The sequence below is a fragment of the Melanotaenia boesemani genome, chromosome 20 (assembly GCF_017639745.1).
Source record: "Melanotaenia boesemani isolate fMelBoe1 chromosome 20, fMelBoe1.pri, whole genome shotgun sequence".
Classification (NCBI taxonomy): domain Eukaryota; kingdom Metazoa; phylum Chordata; class Actinopteri; order Atheriniformes; family Melanotaeniidae; genus Melanotaenia; species Melanotaenia boesemani.
In genome coordinates, this window is record NC_055701.1 from 28,318,721 (window position 1) to 28,338,810 (window position 20,090).

A 20,090-nucleotide genomic window follows, 5' to 3' on the forward strand; every position below is an offset into this window, starting at 1 on the left:
TCAGATAAAAGGGGTTGTTCCTCCCAATCACCAGGTCTCACTGTCATTGCCCACTTGAGCATCTCCTCCTGCAGGTGGTAAGCGACAGAATGGGGGTCCCATGTCACCCTTTCAGGCTGAGCCCGACCGGGCCTCATGGGCAAAATCCTGGCCACCAAGTGCTCGCCTCCATGCCCCACCTCCAGGCCTGGCTTCAGAAGGGGACCCCGGTAACCTGAGTCCAGGGATAGAGAAACCTGGATCCACTGATTTTATTCATCACAGAGGTCTGTTGAGCCACACTTTGTCTGGTCCCTCCCCTACAGTTCTGTTTGCCATGGGTGACCCTACCAGGGTCGTAAAGCCCCCGACATCATAGCTCCTAGGATCATCAGGTAGTGCAAACTCCTCCACCGCGGTAAGATGGCGGCTCTGGGAGGGGTCAAAATAAAATAAATAAATAAAATTAATAAATAAGTTACTAAAATAAATTAAGATATGCTCAAATTATCCAAAACCAAATCAATAAACTATATTTTTTGATGAACAGCTTATTTCTCTCAGGGACTATAATTCAAAAAGTTTGCATTTATTTATTTATTTGGTTCTCTCCAGGTTCTCCAGCTTCCTCCCACCGTCCAAAGACATGCATGATAGGTTGATTGGTTATTCTAAATTCTCCCTAGGAGAGAGTGTGTGTGTGAATGGTTGTTTGGGTATCTGTGTTGGCCCTGCGACAGACTGTTGACCTGTCCAGGTGTACCTGCCTCTCACCTGTTAAAATGCTGGGATAGGCTCCAGCTTACCCGCGACCCATAATGGACTAAGTGGTCAAGATAATGAATGAATGAATAATTTATTTTCCAATAGAATTTTTATATAATTATATATAAAAAATCTAATTCTACATTTATTTATTTACATTTATTTTTCAGTGGCATTATCTTTTATTTCTTTTTTCATGTTGTGATCTACATGTATTTACTCAATGTCAATTTTATTTTCTAATAGAATATTTCTTTGTTTTATTATTATTTTTTAAATAATTCAATATTTTTCTTTATTTTATGACAAATTTGTTTTTGAACTTCTGTTTTAATAGTTGTTACCATAAGCCAAATTTTATTTAACTCAATTATATTTATCTCATAAAACATTTCATAATATTTTTTTGGAACGGCATGTTTTCATAATTTCATTATTCGTTAACGGTTAATTAATTATACAATGTCCCTTTATACATGAAGCAAATCCAACACACCCAAAAGTGCTTTAAAGCAGTATGAATTGACACTGAGATAAAACAGTTTTGTCATCTGGCTGCATATTTACACACTGACTTAAAAAAGAAATCTTCAGAGGAGCCGTTGTTATTTGAATTGTTCATTTTTATTTTTTTTTCATCCAATCAGTAACTTGAAACTAGAATCGAGACCAGAATGGTTACCATGACCCTTTCTTTTACATTCTGATGACTTTCCAACTTCAGTGTTAACTATTTTGACGTCTGTCTGCTGAAGTGGGAGATGTGTTGGGCTTCATGAGTCAGGACTGTGGAGAAAAGCTGACCGAGGAGGGTCAGTCCAGGATCGGCAGTCCAAAAAGCAGCACAGTATGCCCAGCACTGAAAGACTTGAAGCTCATGAAGCTCAATATAATATAACAAGATGAGGAAGATGGAGAGGAATCAGCCTTGGGCTTTTGTCTCCATGACAACAAGAGCAGCACGGCTGCTATGGCAACAGCACACATAAAGATGTATCTATGAATTGTATCATTAAAGAGCTGAATTGAGAGGCAGGTGAAGGACTAAACAATGAATGGTCTCAACTTCCTGAAGCTTCATCTTCCTCACCGCTTTTGGCTTCTGTTTCCTAATAGCGTTTTGTTTTGTTTGTGGCAGAAAGCTGCAACAGAAACTATTACTTACAATGTCTTTCCTTCAGTTTTAAATGTGAAATGTAAAGCTCACTGAGTTTGTTTTGGAGCAGTAAAAATGAGATAAACTGTCTGGTTATTAACTAAATTAATGTGTGCAACTGCTGTGTGTTTCATAGATATGATGTAAATATTTCTAAAGTGGTTCATTTAATTCTAATAAGCTGGTCTGGCCTCTATACCAGAATGTTCTGATTAATGAACCAGTACAGCCAGGAGTCTGATATCTATAAACCATGAAGACTGTCAGCAATATTTATTTTTAACTTATCAGATTATTGCTGTGCAGAAGGTTACTTTTTTTTTTTTTTACAGCCCATCTTTTTCTAGGAAATTAAAATTAAAACTGACTAACACTCCTGGATCCACTTTAGAGAATTTTGAAGTAAATATTTCATCTCGGCAACAGTCAGTAAAAACAGATTAATCAGATAGGATGTGGAAATGTTCATGAAGGAGGAAAAATGGGATGTTTTTTTCAAATCCAAGCCAATTGTTTCAATAAAGCTGTTGGCTCAGAGAGCTCAACAGCCCAGAAACAGTCCAAACATCGTAATCTACTGGGCTCATGTGTAAGTGGGTGGAGACAAAAGACCTACAATCATCTACACAGGAGGTAGATGAAGAGGCAAATAAAAATAAAATAAGTAGCCTGCTGGCAGCAGTGTTAGAGAAACGCAGAGCGGCTTGTTAGAGCGACCAACATCATCTCTTGGCTGCTTTGTCCGGTCACCTGCTGGTATATCCGAATGTTTGTTGGTAGATCTTCATGCTAGCCATTCTTTTCAGATTTCAGATCAGATCAACATGCTCATTAATTAGGTCAGCTCACTGTGTGGATGCAGCACCAGAAGGTTTTCTGTCTGTCCACTGCAGTTTCATTTATCCTGGCTTTCTTGCTTTTTGTTTGTTTTCTGTATTTATTTTTGTAGTTTTCATATAAGCAGTGGCGTAGTAAGCTTTTTAAAAGTGCGGGGGTTGTCTTTCGTCAGGGGGGCATTGTTTTTTGTATTTGCCAGCCATGTTTGCTGGGTTTTCTTCTGTTGTCATAGAAACCTAAGAACAATACATTTTTTTTCAAGGGACTACGTCTTTGTCAACACATCCTAAACACACTGTCTCTTCCTCTTTCCCAGACATGTCTCATGTCCCATCATCATCATCCTCATCACTACCACAGAGAAGAAGAGGTGTGAAAGTGATCTTGTTATATGTTTTCAAGTTTTCAAGTTGTTTATTTGTCACGTGCAACATGGCAGTGAAATGCAGTCGTACATGAGGCTGTGCACTCATTTACCACTAGTGAAAAAACAAGAAAAACACAGTAATAAACTAAAAAGACAATTTATGTAAATATAATGAGCCACAATGCAATGATTGTTAAATGATGTTCTTCTGTACAGACTTACACGATATATATATCTTTAATAAATTTAAATAATAGTGGTTTATATTCTTTTTAGCATTGTTAGGAGAGCCTGGTCTAAGAATTTCACTGCCAATGATTATTGATGTTATTGTTGTGCAATAACAATAAAATTCATTCATATATATATGTATATATATATATATATATATATATGTAATATTTCCAATGTAAACGGTAGTGCAGAACATGAACCTCCGTACATCTCTTGGTAAATGCATTGAGGAGATTAATGACTGGATGTGTCTGAACTTTCTTCAGTTAAACAAAAACTAAACCGAGGTGATTGTGTTTGGAGCCAAAGAGAAACGATTAATTGTCACCACAGAGCTTCAGTCTATACACCTAAAAACCACCAACCAGGCCAGAAATCTTGGTGTGTTGATGGACTCAGACCTTAACTTTGAAAAACACTTTAAGGGAATCATAAAGTCAGCCTACTATCAGCTTAAGAACATATCAAGGGTAAAAGATGTGATGTGTCAGCAGGACCTGGAAAAACTAGTCCAGCTTCCATCTTTAGTCGGCTTGATTATTGTAACAGTGTTTTTACAGGTTCTACCTAAAACATCAGTCAGACACCTGCAGCTGATCCAGAACTCTGCTGCTCCAGTCCTCACTAAGACCAAGAAAGTGAACCACATCAGTCCAGCTCTGAGGTCTTTACACTGGCTGCTGGTCCGTCAGAGGATAGACTTTAAAGTTCTGCTGCTGGTCTAGAAAGATCTGAATGGTTTAGGACCAACATACATCAGAGACCTCTTGACCCAGTATGAACCTACCAGAGCCCTCAGGCCATCTGGATCCAGTTTCTTATCAGTTCCAGAGTCAGAACCAGATATGGAGAAGCTGCATTCAGCTTCTATGCTCAGCATGTCTGGAACAAACTCCCAGAAAGCCTCAGATCAGCTGAAACACTCAGTTTATTTAGCTCAAGGATGAAGACCCACCTGTTCTCTGCTGCATGGAACGCGTTTCTATTTAGAGTCCAGATAATAATAATAATAATAATAATAATAATGGAATAGATTTATATAGTGCCTTTTCAAGGCACTCAAAGTGCTTTACATTGTGTATCCATTGGTCATCCACTCCTCACTCATACCTGGTGATGCTAAGCTACTTGTGTAGCCACAGCTGCCCTGGGGCAGACCGAAGGAAACGTGCCTGCCAATCTGCGCTCACATTCATTCACCAGTGATGCCAACACTGCAGGCCCAAGGATACGACAGATGACTGGGCGAGTGGGAATCAAACCGCCGACATTCCGGTCATGGGACGACCCGTTCTTTCGCCTGAGCCAATGCTGTCCCAATCTGCATCTGGTTCTTTTAAGCTGGAATCTTTAAACTTGATCATGTTTTTAATGCTGTTCCCCCCACTGGAACTTTATTTCTTGCATTTTATTTATTTTATTTTAGCTTTTTACTTTATCTTTTGATTTTTATTTAATTTCCTTTAATGTTTTTCTTTTTTTTTGTTGCACTTGTTACTGCACCCCGCTGTAATGCTTTTAATGTTTTATGTAAAGCCCTTTGAATTGTCTTCTACATGAAATGTGCTATACAAAGAAATTTCCATTGCCTTGCCGTTAAACCTCGTGAGATGCTTTGTGATACTGATGCTGATGTAACTGACATATCTTTCTCTGAGAATGACCTCCCTATCTCTGTCAGTTGCCAGAATGTGGTTTCTATGGGATGTATGAGAAGATCCTGCTGTTTCGCCATGACCAGACCTCAGACAACATCCTGCAGCTTCTGCACTCAGCTTCTCAGATCCAGGAGGGAGACCTTGTGGAGGCCATACTGTCAGGTGAGAGATGGCCATCCATGGACCAAAGAAAATGATGACACTTGGCTGGGTCCTATGCTGTGAACATCATATTTTTATCTTTTATACATTTTTTACTTTTGTGAAGTGTTCTTTATCCCCAGTCATTTTTAATTATTGATGTTTATTAATTAAGTCAACTTTAAAACCACCTTCCAGCCTCTTCTACATGCTGCTAGGCTGGTAGCCTCAGATGGCCCTTTTCCACACCAGAAAGAAAGAAAACAAGAAAATCTAATGTCTGATAAAAATCAGACATCTGAAGCTACCTCTCTCTGTCTGTCTCTATCTGTTTCTGTCCAGCTTTACCTGTCTCTGCCTGTCTTTACTTGTCTCTATCTGGCCCTACCTGTCTCTATCTGTCTCTGCCTGTCTTTACTTGTCTTTACTTGGCTCTACCTGTCTCTACCTGTCTCTAAATATCTTTACTTGTCTCTATCTGGCTCTACCTGTCTCTGTCTGTCTCTGTCCAGCTTTACCTGTCTCTGCCTGTCTTTACTTGTCTCTATCTGGCTCTACCTGTCTCTGTCTGTCTCTGTCCACCTTTACCTGTCTCTACCTGTCTTTACTTGTCTCTACCTGTCTCTACCTGTCTCTAAATGTCTTTACTTGTCTCTATCTGGCTTTACCTGTCTCTATCTGTCTCTATCCACCTTTACCTGTCTCTAAATGTCTTTACTTGTCTCTATCTGGCTTTACCTGTCTCTATCTGTCTCTATCCACCTTTACCTGTCTCTAAATGTCTTTACTTGTCTCTATCTGGCTTTACCTGTCTCTATCTGTCTCTATCCACCTTTACCTGTCTCTAAATGTCTTTACTTGTCTCTATCTGGCTTTACCTGTCTCTATCTGTCTCTATCCACCTTTACCTGTCTCTACCTGTCTCTAAATGTCTTTACTTGTCTCTATCTGGCTTTACCTGTCTCTATCTGTCTCTGTCCACCTTTACCTGTCTCTACCTGTCTTTACTTGTCTCTACCTGTCTCTACCTGTCTTTAAATGTCTTTACTTGTCTCTATCTGGCTTTACCAGTTTCTATCTGTCTCTGTCCAGCTTTACCTGTCTCTGCCTGTCTTTACTTGTCTCTACCTGGCTCTACCTGTCTCTATCTGTCTCTGCCTGTCTTTACTTGGCTCTACCTGTCTCTATCTGTCTCTATCCACCTTTACCTGTCTCTAAATGTCTTTATGTGTTTCTATCTGGCTCTACCTGTCTTTACTTGTCTCTACCTGACTCTGCCTGTCTCTTCTGGGCTCTACCTGTATCTGCCTGGCTTTATCTGTCTTTGCCTGCTTTTACCTGTCTCTACTTTCCTCTACCTGGCTCTACGTGGCTCTGCTTGGCTCTACCTGGCTCTACCTGGCTCTGCTTGGCTCTGCTTGGCTCTACCTGGCTCTACCTGGCTCTACCTGGCTCTGCCTGGCTCTACCTGGCCCTTCCTGGCTCTGCCTGGCTCTACCTGGCTCTACCTGGCTGTACCTGGCTCTGCTTGGCTCTGCTTGGCTCTACCTGGCTCTACCTGGCTCTGCTTGGCTCTGCCTGGCTCTACCTGGCTCTGCCTGGCTCTGCCCGGCTCTACCTGGCTCTACCTGGCTCTGCCTGGCTCTACCTGGCTCTACCTGGCTGTACCTGGCTCTGCCTGGCTCTGCCTGGCTCTACCTGGCTCTACCTGGCTGTACCTGGCTCTGCTTGGCTCTACCTGGCTCTACCTGGCTCTACCTGGCTCTGCCTGGCTCTGCCTGGCTCTACCTGGCTCTACCTGGCTCTGCCTGGCTCTACCTGGCTCTACCTGGCTGTACCTGGCTCTGCTTGGCTCTACCTGGCTCTACCTGGCTGTACCTGGCTCTGCTTGGCTCTACCTGGCTCTGACTGATAGCACTAAAATATCATGATGAAAACCATGTTAATGTAACGCTGTCTCCACAGTCCTGTAATACATGATTTACATGTTGATGACAGTTTAGAGCACAGGTGTCAAACTCCAGTCCTCCAGGGCCACTATCTTGCAGGTTTTAATTGTTTCCCTGTTTCAACACACATTAGAGTCAGGTGTGTTGGAGCAAGAAACAGCTAAAACCTGCAGCCCTGGAGGACTGGAGTGGTTTAGAGGAAGTATTATTCAATTTGGCTTCAATTCAGCTTTATTTTTATACCACTTCACAACAATGACATCTCAGGGCGTTTTACAGAAAAACCAAATTGAGCCAGGTCATAATAATAGCCTCGTTTAGGAAAACCAACAGATTGCATCAAATCTTGACTTCAATCCAATACCCCATCCCAAGCATGCATGAGGCAACAGTGAAAAGGAAAACCTTCCTTTTAACAGGAAGGAAAAACCTCCAGCAGAACCTGACTCAGGAAAGGTGGCCATCTGCCTCAACTGGTTGGGGTCAGTTCTTAAAATTTTCCTTCTGGTGAATCCCCAAGACAAGGTCAAAGGTTTTCAGAGTGAGGGGGAGAGGTCCAAGACCAACCAACGAGAGGATATGCATCCACTAATCATCCCTACTTGTATGGAGCAGGTGTACCTAATTTAAAAAAAAAAAAAAACACCAACTCGCGAGTGACGATATTTACAAGCGACTTCACAAAAAAACCAGGCCCAATAACCGGACTTTGCAACAATGTCGTGTTGCATCACTGCTGTAAAGCGAGAGAGCGAGCTTTATTGTCACTGTAGCAGAGTAACAGCGAGATAGGAGGTGCAACTCCACTTGGTTTGCAAAATAAAATACAATAACAAGAATTTGCAATAATCAGTGTAGGAAACAACAGTCTAATATATAATTCTTAAAAAAAGAGTGCTAAGTAGAGTACAGATAAAAACACATAGTCCACCATGGTGAAGGGATGTAGCATCAGCTGTATAAAAGAATTGAAGTATGTGCACCGGAGCTGATACTGTGTGTGGTGGAACGATGTGCAGGGAATAAGCTCAAGTAGTCCTTGGTTTTCCTGGCATTGCAGGTGTAGCAGGAGGTGGCAATGTACTCCAAAGAGGGCAGGGGGCAGCCAATGATTTTTTTGAGCTGACTTCACTACTCTTTGCAGAGCTTTTTTTTTTTTTTATCAGTGGCTGAGCAACTAGCATACCACACAGATGTTGTAGGTCAAGATGTTCTCAATGGCTGCCTGGTAAAAGCCCATGAGCCGCTTCTTCTCTCCTGAGCATTCTCAGGAAATAGTCTTTGCTGTGCCTTTTTTATTACTGCTGTGTTGACGGACCATGAGAGGTTGTCTGAGATGAGGGATCCCAGGAACTTTGATGACTTTGATGATAAGTAGGGTTGGGTCTGTTCTGAGTTTTTTTTCCACTATAATTTCTTTAGTTTTTGTTCACTGAACACCACTCAGTTCAGTGATAGTTGTATCATCAGCAAATTTGATAATGGTGTTGGTGGGGTGAGCTGGTGTGATGTCATATGTGTACAGGGAGTAGAGTAATGGACAACCTTGTGGTGCCCCAGTTCTGAGTGTGGTGGTGGAGGACAAATGTGGGCCAAGTTAAACAGTCTGTGAACGGTTGGTAAGGAGTTCTCCAATCCAGGTGCAGAAGGAGTATGACAGCCCTAAATAGAGCAGTTTTCTTATCAGGATGTCTGGGATGATTGTATTAAATTTTGAGCTATAGTCTATGAAGAGCATCCTTACATAGCTTCCACTGTGTTCCAGATGGCTCAGTGTGTGTTGCTATGGCAATGGCATCTTCAGTAGACCTGTTAGCACAGTAGGCAAACAGATATGGATCAAAGGTGGGACGAAGGCTCTCTCTGATATATTGAAGGACCAGTCTTTCAAAGCACTTCACAATTACAGGTGTGAGTGCTACCGACCTGAAGGTGGCTTTTTGGGGATGGGGATGACTGTTGCTGATTTTAAGCAGGGTGGAATGATGGATTGTGACATGGAGGTGTTGAAGATCTTTGTGAAGACCCATGTGAGCTGGTCAACACATCCTTACTAGGTATTCCGTCTGGGCCAGCAGCTTTCCAAGGGTCAACTGACCTCAGTACACTCCTGATTTCATGCTCCTGTAGAGTAAGCATCACATGGTTGGCAGCTGGAGGGGGGGCAGTGAGTCTCTTGCAGGCTTTATGACCTCAAACCTGGAAAAGAAGTGGTTCAGCTCCTTAGCCAGCATGGCATCTGCAATTACAGGGGTATTGGTGGTGCTTTTGTAGTTTGTTAAGTGATGAATGCCCTGCCACACTCTTCGTCCATTAGGTGGTCCTCAATTCTTCTCCTTTATGCCTGTTATGCACTCTTTATGCTTCTCCTCAGGTCAGCCCCAGCCATGTTGTAGAGTGACATATCACCTGACCTGAAGGCCTTTCCCAGATATTAAAAAGAGTATGGATCTGCCTTGATATCCAGGGTTCCTGGTAGGGAAACATCCTGATGCACCTCTCCATGGCAACAGTGTTGGCGCAGTGTTTACTGTAAAAGAGGACAGTCTGTGTACTCTGCCAGATCACCTTGGTTGAATAGTTCCCTTGCAGTGTGTGAAACAGTCCTGCAGCTGGGAGAGTGCTCCCTCAGGCCAAATGATTTTTTTAACTTTTGCTTGCCTTGTTTTGTATTTCTGAGGATTGAATCTAGTTTTCTGTAATTAAGTTGAAGCTCTGCCTCCAGATCAGCCAATCAGAGTCCACAACCAGCTTTCTAAGAAGATAATGTTGGTGGAGCTACATAGTAAAGAACAAAAGGAAGATCTTAAGTTGAAAAAGGTTCTGAGAGAGGGTATGCTGGAGTCAGGAGTAGAGAGATGGTCTGACTGGCCTAGGTGAGGAAGAGGAGTGGCTGTGAAGACATGCTTAATGTTGGAATAGACACAATCCAGTGTGTTATTTCCCCTGGTTGGACTTTTACATGTTAGGAAAAAGTGGGGAGTACTGACTTTAAGCATACTTGGTTAAAATCTCTTACGGTTATGTTCACTCTGTCTGCAGTTAGTTTATGATGGCCAGAAAGTGGGTGAGGGCAGTGCTAACATTAGTGTCTGGGGAATGTAAACAGCAGTAACATCTACAAATTAGTTCACGTGTTATATAAAATGGTCTACAAATTACTAGCAGAGCTTCCAGGTCGGGTGAACAGTGATGGTCTGTAATCCTGTTGTTGCGATAGATACAGAGTCCTCCTCCTCTGCTCTTACCAGATTCTTTGGTTCTGTCCTGGTGGTGGACGGTTCGGCCAGCTAGCTGCACCACGGTGTCCGGAACGACTGGTTGAATCCAAGTTTCTGTTATGATCATCATGCAGCAGTTCCAAACGTTTGATTAGAGGCAATCTGAAGCTCCAGCTCGTCCATCTTATATGTAACGGATCTGGTGTTGGTGAGGAAGACAGAAGGTAGTGGAGGTTTGTATGGTTGTTCACGTAGCCTAGCCAGCAGGCCCGACCTCTCCTCTGCCTCCCTTCTCTCCGCTGTCTGTGCTGCATGCCAGGCAAGCTGACAATCCATGGCGATTCCGGTTGTCTAGTGATATCCTCCTGTATGTTGTGACTTTATTGAGTCACTTGTAATGGTCAAATTATAACGTAATCTGCACTCACTCAAGTCTTGTTGACTGTACACGCATCTAGCCTGACAGACTTACAAACGAGTACTGAAACAGACAAAAATAAACAAAAGCTGCACCAAAACACCGAGCACAGAGCCGCTGCACTTGTGCATGCCACCTTATTAATCCATGTTTTAGGAAGAAGGAAGAACCTCACAGCTGCTGGCCCAAATGTATTAATTTAGCAAATAACAGACAAACATAGGGAAACAGTAAATGAGTTACTTTATTTAAAGAGTTATGCATTAGAATATTAATTACTGTCAAAAGTGACAGCGTCACAATAACACGTGTAACACTGTTTTGCTCTTCAAGACTTATAAACAGTGCCCTGAGTTCTTTATTTACACTTGTTAAAACTAATATAACTGCAAAAAGTCTGCATATATGACAGTGTGACTGGTAAAGAAAATGACTGAACTATTAATGACGTCTAACAAACTCCTGCAGCTTTAATAAACAATTTGGAGAACAACATCATTACCAAACATTAATGGGCAGAATACACAGACATATAGTGTGGGCCCACTTTTAACTTACTTATAGAATGAAATTTAATAATAAAAAAAAAAAAAAAAAAAAAAAAAAAGCACAGTCACCGTTGCAGGCCTGAGAGTTGGGCAAGAGTAGGCCCACTGCTGGAGCAGCAAGAAGGAATGTAGCCAAAACAGGCGGGTTTACTCCCTTGTTCACAGGTTATTCCGAGGGAATGAGGAACATGTTTTCTCACAGCAACTGGCTTTCACTTTAACTTCAGAAGTTCTTTTTGTCAGCTTAACGGCAGCTGAGTCTCTTTTTACTGTTTTTTTGTCTTCTCCTAGCGAGAGGGCAGAAAGGACAGACACATTGCCGACGTGCTCTCACCCAAACTGTCCTGCCACCGTCCCCTAGCCAATCAGTGCATCAGACACTCTTTACATCCTCCAGATAACTTGTACAAAAGTTTAACAGAATAACACTTTAGGTTTTCTCTCCCTTCACCATTAGCTTCCTACACTTTAATGTAACATTCAAGGTAATCGGAAAACAGATAACTCACATTTACAAAATACTTAAACAATACATATCAATGACATTACTTTTAAATAAGAAAATTATGCAAGTCATTTAACAGAAATAACCCCAGGATTACACATGTTACTACCCAACACTGCTTGCACTAATATTTCTTAAGGAAATTTGAAAACGACTGAGGTCGTGGTTACCAGCGGTGATGCCAGATGACCACTGTTTCCGTGGTAACAACCACAGACTCCTGTTGAATCGTGTGTTAACAGCAGTAGCCCTTGATGACTGTTGGCAGCCAGTATGTAGAGACAAAAACAGTGTTGTTGAGTTTTTATTTGGTGTCAGCTGCAGCAGAGATGTTGGAAAACTGAGCTGCCTCTGTTGTTATGTTTAGTATTTGAAGATTTAGTGTATTTTGCTGTTGCACACACATATAGTACGATGCATTTAGTGCAACAACTAAATAAGCATGCTTCTGTTTCACAGTTTCTTCACCCACAGTGTTTGTTTTCAGACTGTGGATTAGAACACTCACACAGACACACCTCATTTTCTGAAGCATATAATAACAGTTTAGGAGCTTGTTGAGACGTTCAAACCTCAGTCGGCCCTCCGAACAAAAGCCATAAACACTAATATGAATAAATGGAGGTAATTTTCTGCAGAATGTTTAATCAGAGCTGTTTAATCTATGGACCACAACACAAAGTCAGTGTGTGTGTGTGTGTGTGTGTGTAAGAACATAAATAAAAGACATTCAACAGACAGAAACACACACAAACACAGGGAGGGATTAAAACTTGTCTCCCAAACTACCCATCATGCTTTGTCAAGTCTGCTGGCCAAGTGCAAGAAAACCAAAACATAAAACCTCTGTATCCATCTGCGCCTGCGAACAGCCTCTCATAATATCTCATTCATGACTCTTCCCGGTTCTCTGATGTTCCCTCGCATGTCCTACGGCAGCAGGCAGGTTATAAAAAGATCCCACTCATATTCCAGACCGTTTCTCACTACAAGCAGTGTAGCTACTGATCAGTACTGATCACCTGTACAGGTGTTCTGGACCAGGGTAACGCTGAATGGTGTGACCATCGTTTTCTGTGACTCTTGAAGAAGCTGCTGCCTGAAGAGTGTGCACAAATAACACGTTCTTTGTTGGGTGACGCTCTGCAGAGTGTCAGTCAGGAACTGTTGTTTTCTGTGTTTGGAAGACTTTGGTTTCAATAAACTACACAACAACTAAAGGAAAAGGATTTTATTTCTTTTCATGCTGCAAGAATCTTTTCGGTAGCTCCTCTGCAGGGCCTCCTCTACTCATATAACAGTGAATAACAACATAACAATCCATAAACAAAGTCACTACCTGGATTTCACTAAGCAAACAGGTGTGAATCTCCCATTGGATAATTCTTGCATGTATGATGGTGTTCCAGCTGCAGCTTGCCTGTGGTCATTTAATCAAACTGGACTTAGACCATTAAAACCCCAGCAGTGCCTCATTTAATCACTTCTGCACAAGCAAACACTGAAAATGTTTTATGTCCAGGTTAAAAACTAAATGTGTTTGCCTTTTGTAAACAGATTTTACATTCCAATTTCACTTCAATAAAACTTTCTCATTTCATTATTTTTCCACGTTATTTCTCACCGGTTCTTGAAACGGAGCCTGTGGATCTGACCCATGGGCTGTTCAGACCCTAAATCCAGCATTTCAAGCCTTCTCTCAAGCTTATAAATGTCCTAGATTGGGAATATTATAACTATAACTAACTATATAAAATAACAAAAGGCTTGTTTTATAAACCAGGTCTTGTGTGTGCTCTGAGACTCCGATGGTCTCTGTCAGTGAAATGAGGAAAATAAAAACTTTGGTCATATGTATATGTACACATTTTTAACTTTAATTTGGCAGAAGTTTAAAGCAATGTTTTGGCAAATATTTCTATATGAACCACAAAGCAGAAAATGTTTTTTGCAGGTAGTAGATATGAAATGACCTCATTTTAATTTGCAACAGAAGGACTGAATTATTTTCTTTCCAGGACTCCAGTTTGAAATAATTCTTTAACTGCTTTCAGAAACCATTCAGGTATTTTTATAAGGGAAACCTTGGTGCTTCAATTCATGGTGAGTATCAGAAAACATATTAGAGAAAGCTGAAGAACAGTTTTACAGACCTGAGCGGTCACAGCTGTCTCATCTCTGACAGATGTTGAGTGAATTCTGCTTCACGGTTAGAGGAACATTTACAGCTTGTCTGAGGAACATTTTCCTTTTGTATGCATGGTGGGGAGCCGACATATGAATTGATTTAGCTGCTGCTTTCATTGTTTTACTTTGCTTTTAGATTGTTTGCTTAAAGAACAGTTCAGTCCACTTGAGAACATTTGCTTCACATCTGCTGATGGAGCTTTACTCTGCTAAAATCACATTAAAACTAAGGTTGTCAAAAATAACGCGTTAACAGCGGTAACAATTTATTAATTGCGTTAAAACTTTTAAAGCATGCGCAGCACCCGTCATTCATGATGGAGAGACATGGAGATTTCTAAAGGTGAACTGGCTCACTCTGTGGATGGATTTGAAGGCGTCTCACTGGTGGGGGATGAGGATGTTTTAACAACTTCCTGATGAGAGGGTTCAACATCTTCACTTTTTCCGCATATCAAAAGAAACAAAAAAAAAAAAAAAACTTTTGACGTAGTTTTGCACAAACCTTACTGTCCTGATCGTCTCTGTAGCTGTACAGCACATCACGGCAGCCTCCTCCTCTTCTGTTGCGAATCATGACAGCTGTTGGTGATCAGCTGTTGCTAGGGAAACTAGCTGTTCACAGTTCACACCGGCACATATTTACCTAAATCCACAATTTCACAACCCAACTTTCCTGCATCATTCAACATGGCTCTTTTAAATGTCAGATCGCTGTCAAACAAATCTTTTAGTATTAATGATCTGATTTTAGATATTTACATTGACTGTGTCTTTTTAACTGAAACTTGGCACAGATGCACCAGTTATTCTCACCAAGGCTTCACCCCCAAATTTATATTTTATTTTTTTATCAGGGGAGGTAAAAAAGGCAGTGGAACAGCTTCCATTGCTCAACAATTAATATCAGCAAAAATAATCATATTAACTAATTATTCAACATTTGAGCATCATTTATTTATTTTTTTTATTATGTTATTAAAGAGTTTTCGGAGTTTTAAGCAACCCTCTAGTGAGCCTCTCAGGTATTGTTCTTAAATGGTTTTACTCCTATCTCACAGACCGCTAATTTCTTCTAAGTATGGATACCTGCTCCTCAGGACTCTATGAAGTCAAATGTGGAGTTCTCCAAGGATCAATTTTAGGCCCACTACTTTTTAATCTGTACATGTCGCCTTTAGGGATGACCTCCTGATAAATTGGAGCCAATTAATGTCTCTTTAAACTGTATTTTAGATATTAAGTCGTGGATGGCAGAGAACTTCTTACAGCGCAATCAGGAAGTTTTAATTATCAGTCCCGAGGGCAAGAGAAATCATTTTATCAAAATTACAACATTTTAATCCTTCTTAGTGTGGGAGAAATCTAGGTGTTCATTTGACTCTGAGCTGGATTTTATTCCACACATCAGAAATAACAAAAACTGGATTTTATCATGTTAAAACCAGAGTCCACCCATTTCTCTGTCTCTGTCTCTGTCCCAAGACCTCCATCATTCCCTGGTCCTGTATGTCCCCTTCCATGCTGTGTGTTGTAATTTCCGGTTGTTACTGTTTCCTCTTCTTCATTTTTTGCGGGTTGTTACTATGTTTCTTCTTCTATGTTTTATTAGATGACGTTTGGTCATGTGACAGATCCGGCTCAGAGGACTAGATTGTAGACCAGTTGTCGGACAGCATTGTTATGTGTGTCTTGTTCTGTGACTAGATTATTGGAGCACAAAAAACACATTATGATCAAAACTGTTTAATGTCTGATTTTTTATCTTCACGTGTGAGGTCTTGAACTGAGAAACAGTCTCATAAGATTTAAAAAATTGTGTGTGTCCCAGGCTTAAGGGTAAGGCCAAGGATAACTGAGGGTTCTACCTCCCATCTAGAACCTCTAGGAACAAACCTCTGAATTACTCCTGAGACTTCACTCATCAGTAAGTTTGGACCCGTAATTTGACTTATTAAAGTTCATGGTGAAGAAGAGCTTTTCATATTGACATTTGCTCTCTAAATGACTCACGGTCCATTTGAACACAGGGATCAATTCTCTTAAAAACTGTGCAAGCTTGTTTGCTTTTCCACTCATGTCATTCATATAGTAGGGCCCAAACCACACCACAAAACCACTTTATCCTCCGTATTTTCGAAAAAAAGTTGCCAGAAGGGACTCTTTTCTCCTCGTTTTGGATGTTCCACAGCGGTGCCTCCCTCCGGTGTGGGTGCCTGTATGGGCTATGCTCTGTCTAGGAACCACCAGTAAACCTGCAGAGTGAAGCTCTGAAGGGAAAATCTGGAACTCTGAGATCTTTAAGATCCAGTTGAGCTTGGTCACTAGGCTTTATATGTGAGGAGAAGAATATAAATTCTGTCCTTTATACTTCAACATCTTAACTTCTGTATGTGATTTTAATGTTTCCTATTTATGTGACACATTTCCTGCTCTATTTTTCAGTTTCCCAGTAAAGATTCAGTTTCTTTAATGCTGATATTTTTGCTTCCATTGAACTGATCGGGGTCATTTTAACATCTCAGTTGTCACCGCTGTAACATACTTGTTTAAGAGATGCTTCCTGGTAGCAAGAAGTGACAGAAGCCTGTGAGGAAAAAGACCATTTGGTTTGTTACTCCTGTCTTCTGCAGCTTCAGCCACGGTGGAGGACTTCCAGATCCGTCCACACAGCTTGTTTGTCCACTCGTACAGAGCTCCAGCTTTCTGTGACCACTGTGGAGAGATGCTGTGGGGACTCGTACGCCAGGGGCTCAAATGTGAAGGTACCACAGCTTTGTGCTTTCCAGCTCCAAATGTTTCCCTGTAAGGAAATGAAGGTGTGGGCTCTCCGGCTGAGTTGAAAAGTAAAAAGATTGAAGAAGATGCTGTCTTGTTCTCCAGGCTGTGGTCTGAATTACCATAAACGCTGTGCCTTTAAGATTCCCAACAACTGCAGCGGGATGAAAAGGCGGCGTCTATCCAACGTCTCCTTGACAGGAGGGATGGTCAGCATGGGTCGCCCACTCTCTGCTGAGCCGTCACCTCCCCACTACACTGACGATGCTTTACTGGTCAGTCCCAGATATTTCCACCTTACATATGACCGGCTCTGGAACCGGGACAGCCGAACATCAGCAAAACATTCAAGTTATTTTTTTATTTATTTTTCTTAGAACTTAACTTTTATTTTAATTTGTTTTCTTACCGTTTCTCATTTTTCAGTCACCAGTGAGTCCCAGTATGGAGGTAAGTCCCACCACCTTCATCAGTAAAATCCAGGATTATTGATTGTAGCATTACCCTGTACAACCCAAAATAAAACATTGGATTTCTGTGTAAAATGTAAATGAAAACAGAACTCAATGATTTCCAGATCTCATCAACTCATTTTATGCCCAGTAAAAGATAAACAACATGTCAGATGATGAAACTGAGACATTTTAACCTGTGATGGAAAATATGAGCTGATAGTGAATCTAATGAAGCAACACGTCTGGAAAAAGTCGTTCCAGGGTGATGTTCAGCATCGTGTATTATCCCCTCTTCTTTTAAAGGTGTCATCACCTGATCTTTTCATGTATCCACTGTCCTCTAAGTGTCTTTAAATATCGTTTTGAAGACTTATTAAACAAAAAAAAAAAAATCAAATAGAGCTTCTTCTGATCCTTTGCTCATACCACAACTTTGTCTCGTGAGAGTTCATGCAAGTTTTTGACTAATGTTAATGAGGTGCACGCTGATTGGCCGCAGGGAGGCCAGAGTTGGAGGGGGGAGCTGGCCCAGTGCATGCACAGTACGTCCGACTTCAAAACATCAACAGCTTGGTGATGGTGAGGGACCTGACCGAGCAACAGCTTACAGAATTCAGCCATTTATGTTTGAACCAGACTCCGAGCCTGAGAGTGAAGATACCGAGATGGTGGAAGAAGCACATTTAAACCAAATGTTTACAAAATTTTACGTGGCAGAGCATTTCACCCCACTTATACAAAAGAAAACACGGGACTCATTTGTACATTGCAGGGGGTTAAACTTTTAGGCTCGGCCCTTAGCATTAGCATTAGCATTAGCATTAGCATTAGCATTAGCTGCGTCAGCAGTAAAGCATGACTTTATATCATTATATCATTCCACACCTAAAGCATGACTTTATATCGTTATATCATTCCACACCTAAAGCATGACTTTATATCATTATATCATTCCACACCTAAAGCATGACTTTATATCATTATATCATTCCACACCTAAAGCATGACTTTAGACGTGGAAGAGGGGCTGGCTTATTCAAATAGCCTCCTGTGATGATGAAATCGCAGGAACAAATTAAAATCAAATGCAAAAGTTTACCCTTGTTGGTGATTCTGCTGTGAACAAAGACGGAAAAACTCTTCAAACCGTCTTCAAAAGAAAGACTTTCAGGGAAGTTACACCAATACACGCTTTGACTTGAAAAAGTGCAGTTTCCAGGTGATTCCTCCTCCTCCTCCTTTAACATCTGTCTGGAAACGTCTGGGAAGTGAGGAGACCAGTTGCTGGAGTTTTAGGAGAGGAATGTTGTCCCATTCTGGTCTGATGCAGGATTCTAGCTGCTCTACAGTCCTGGACCTTGGTTGCTGGATTTCTGCTTCCATGATGCTCCAGATGTTGTGTACTGGTGAAAGGTCTGGACTGCAGGCAGGCCAGTTCAGCAGCCGGACTCTTCTCCTGTGAAGCCATGCTGCTGTGATGGATGCAGGATGTGGTTCAGCATCGTCTTGCTGAAATCTGCAAGGTCTTCCCTGAAAGAGACGTTGTCTGGATGGGAGCAGATGTTGCTCTAAAACCTCCATGTACTTTTCAGCATTAATGGAGCTTCACAGATGTGGAAGCTGCCCACACCATAGGCACTAATGCAGCCCCATCCCATCAGAGATGCAGCTTTTCACCTGTCCACTGATAACAAGCTGGATGCTCCCTCTCCTCTTTAGTCTGCAGGACACGCCGTCCATGCTTTCCACAAACTAGTTCACATCTTCATCCAGGTTTCCACTTTGCCTCAGATCATTTTAAATGAGCTTTGGTCCAGAGAAGACGGAAGAAGCTGGTTCTGGATCCTGTTCACATCTGGCTTCTTCTCTGCATGATGGAGCTTTAACCTGTATTTGTGGGTTTCAGGGTGAACTGCGTTCACAGACAGTGGTTTCAGGAAGTCTTGCACTGATTACTTTTCCAGTATTTTGTAGCTCCTGGCTTTGTAAATATATTGATATACTGTATATCAATTATTGGAGAATATAAACTGATTGTGAAAAAAAAAAGTGAAATAATCATATTGCTCTCAAGGTTTCCCAACACATTATTACTAATATTTAGCAACTACTGTTGGTATATGTTTTTTTCTTTTCTATATTATTTTCATTATTATAATATATTTTTTTAAATTTAATATAATTAAAAAGCAGCAAGCCAAAAATATCTATTTAAACAAAGCTGACCTAGTTTCTGTCCTTTGTGCTGCTTCACTCTGCTTTTAAACAGAAAGGGAAGACGTCATACCAGTGCCTTATACAATCGTTATGACTGTTAACATGGTAGAGGTGCAGATGTAGCAACAGTCTATATGACAGAGGAAATGCTGCCGACTACAACAGTGTATGACCTGACAGAGCCGCAAGTGTAGGAACCAAAGTTTACAACAAGTACGTAGAAAAGATGGTAATGAACCGTTACCCTACAAGAAATAGTTGTAGCTGGTCACCGGCTCGATTGGCTGGTTATTAATAACACTGGAGATGGTCATCTAAAATCAAACCTCCTCTGTTTTTCAGACATTGATTTGGAGGAAGGCTTCCTCACACAAGCATATAAAATCCCTAAGAACCTGGCCGTGGCCATCTTCATCATCACTGCTCAGCGGGCGAAGAGCTGCATCATCGCCTGTTATAAAATAAAGCTGTGTCTGTGCTGGCTAACACAATCATTTGTGCATAAAATATATGAAAAGGTAGATAAAACACAACCTTGAGGTGACCCGGGGGAGGATGTTAACTTGCTTGTTGTGTTCTGTCTGTGAGGAAATCTACAATCCAGCCCTCCAGATATGCATCGAGACCAGAGGAGGAGACCATCGGCTAAGATGTGAGGCTGGATCGATTAAAAGC

The 20,090-nt window shown here is 41.3% G+C and overlaps 1 protein-coding gene across 2 annotated transcripts in view; it reads left to right on the top strand.

Moving 5' to 3' along the window:
- The window catches only part of prkd1 (protein kinase D1), a 60,805-nt gene that overhangs the window by 10,408 nt on the left and 30,307 nt on the right, over positions 1-20,090 (top strand). Inside the window, exons 2-5 of one of the 2 annotated variants that reach the window (XM_041971332.1) lie at positions 5,020-5,158; positions 16,599-16,730; positions 16,849-17,018; positions 17,170-17,193. In XM_041971332.1, coding sequence (XP_041827266.1) covers positions 5,020-5,158; positions 16,599-16,730; positions 16,849-17,018; positions 17,170-17,193 — 465 coding nt within the window. The remainder of the gene's footprint in view (positions 1-5,019; positions 5,159-16,598; positions 16,731-16,848; positions 17,019-17,169; positions 17,194-20,090) is intronic. The other variant, XM_041971333.1, reaches the window with a different exon arrangement.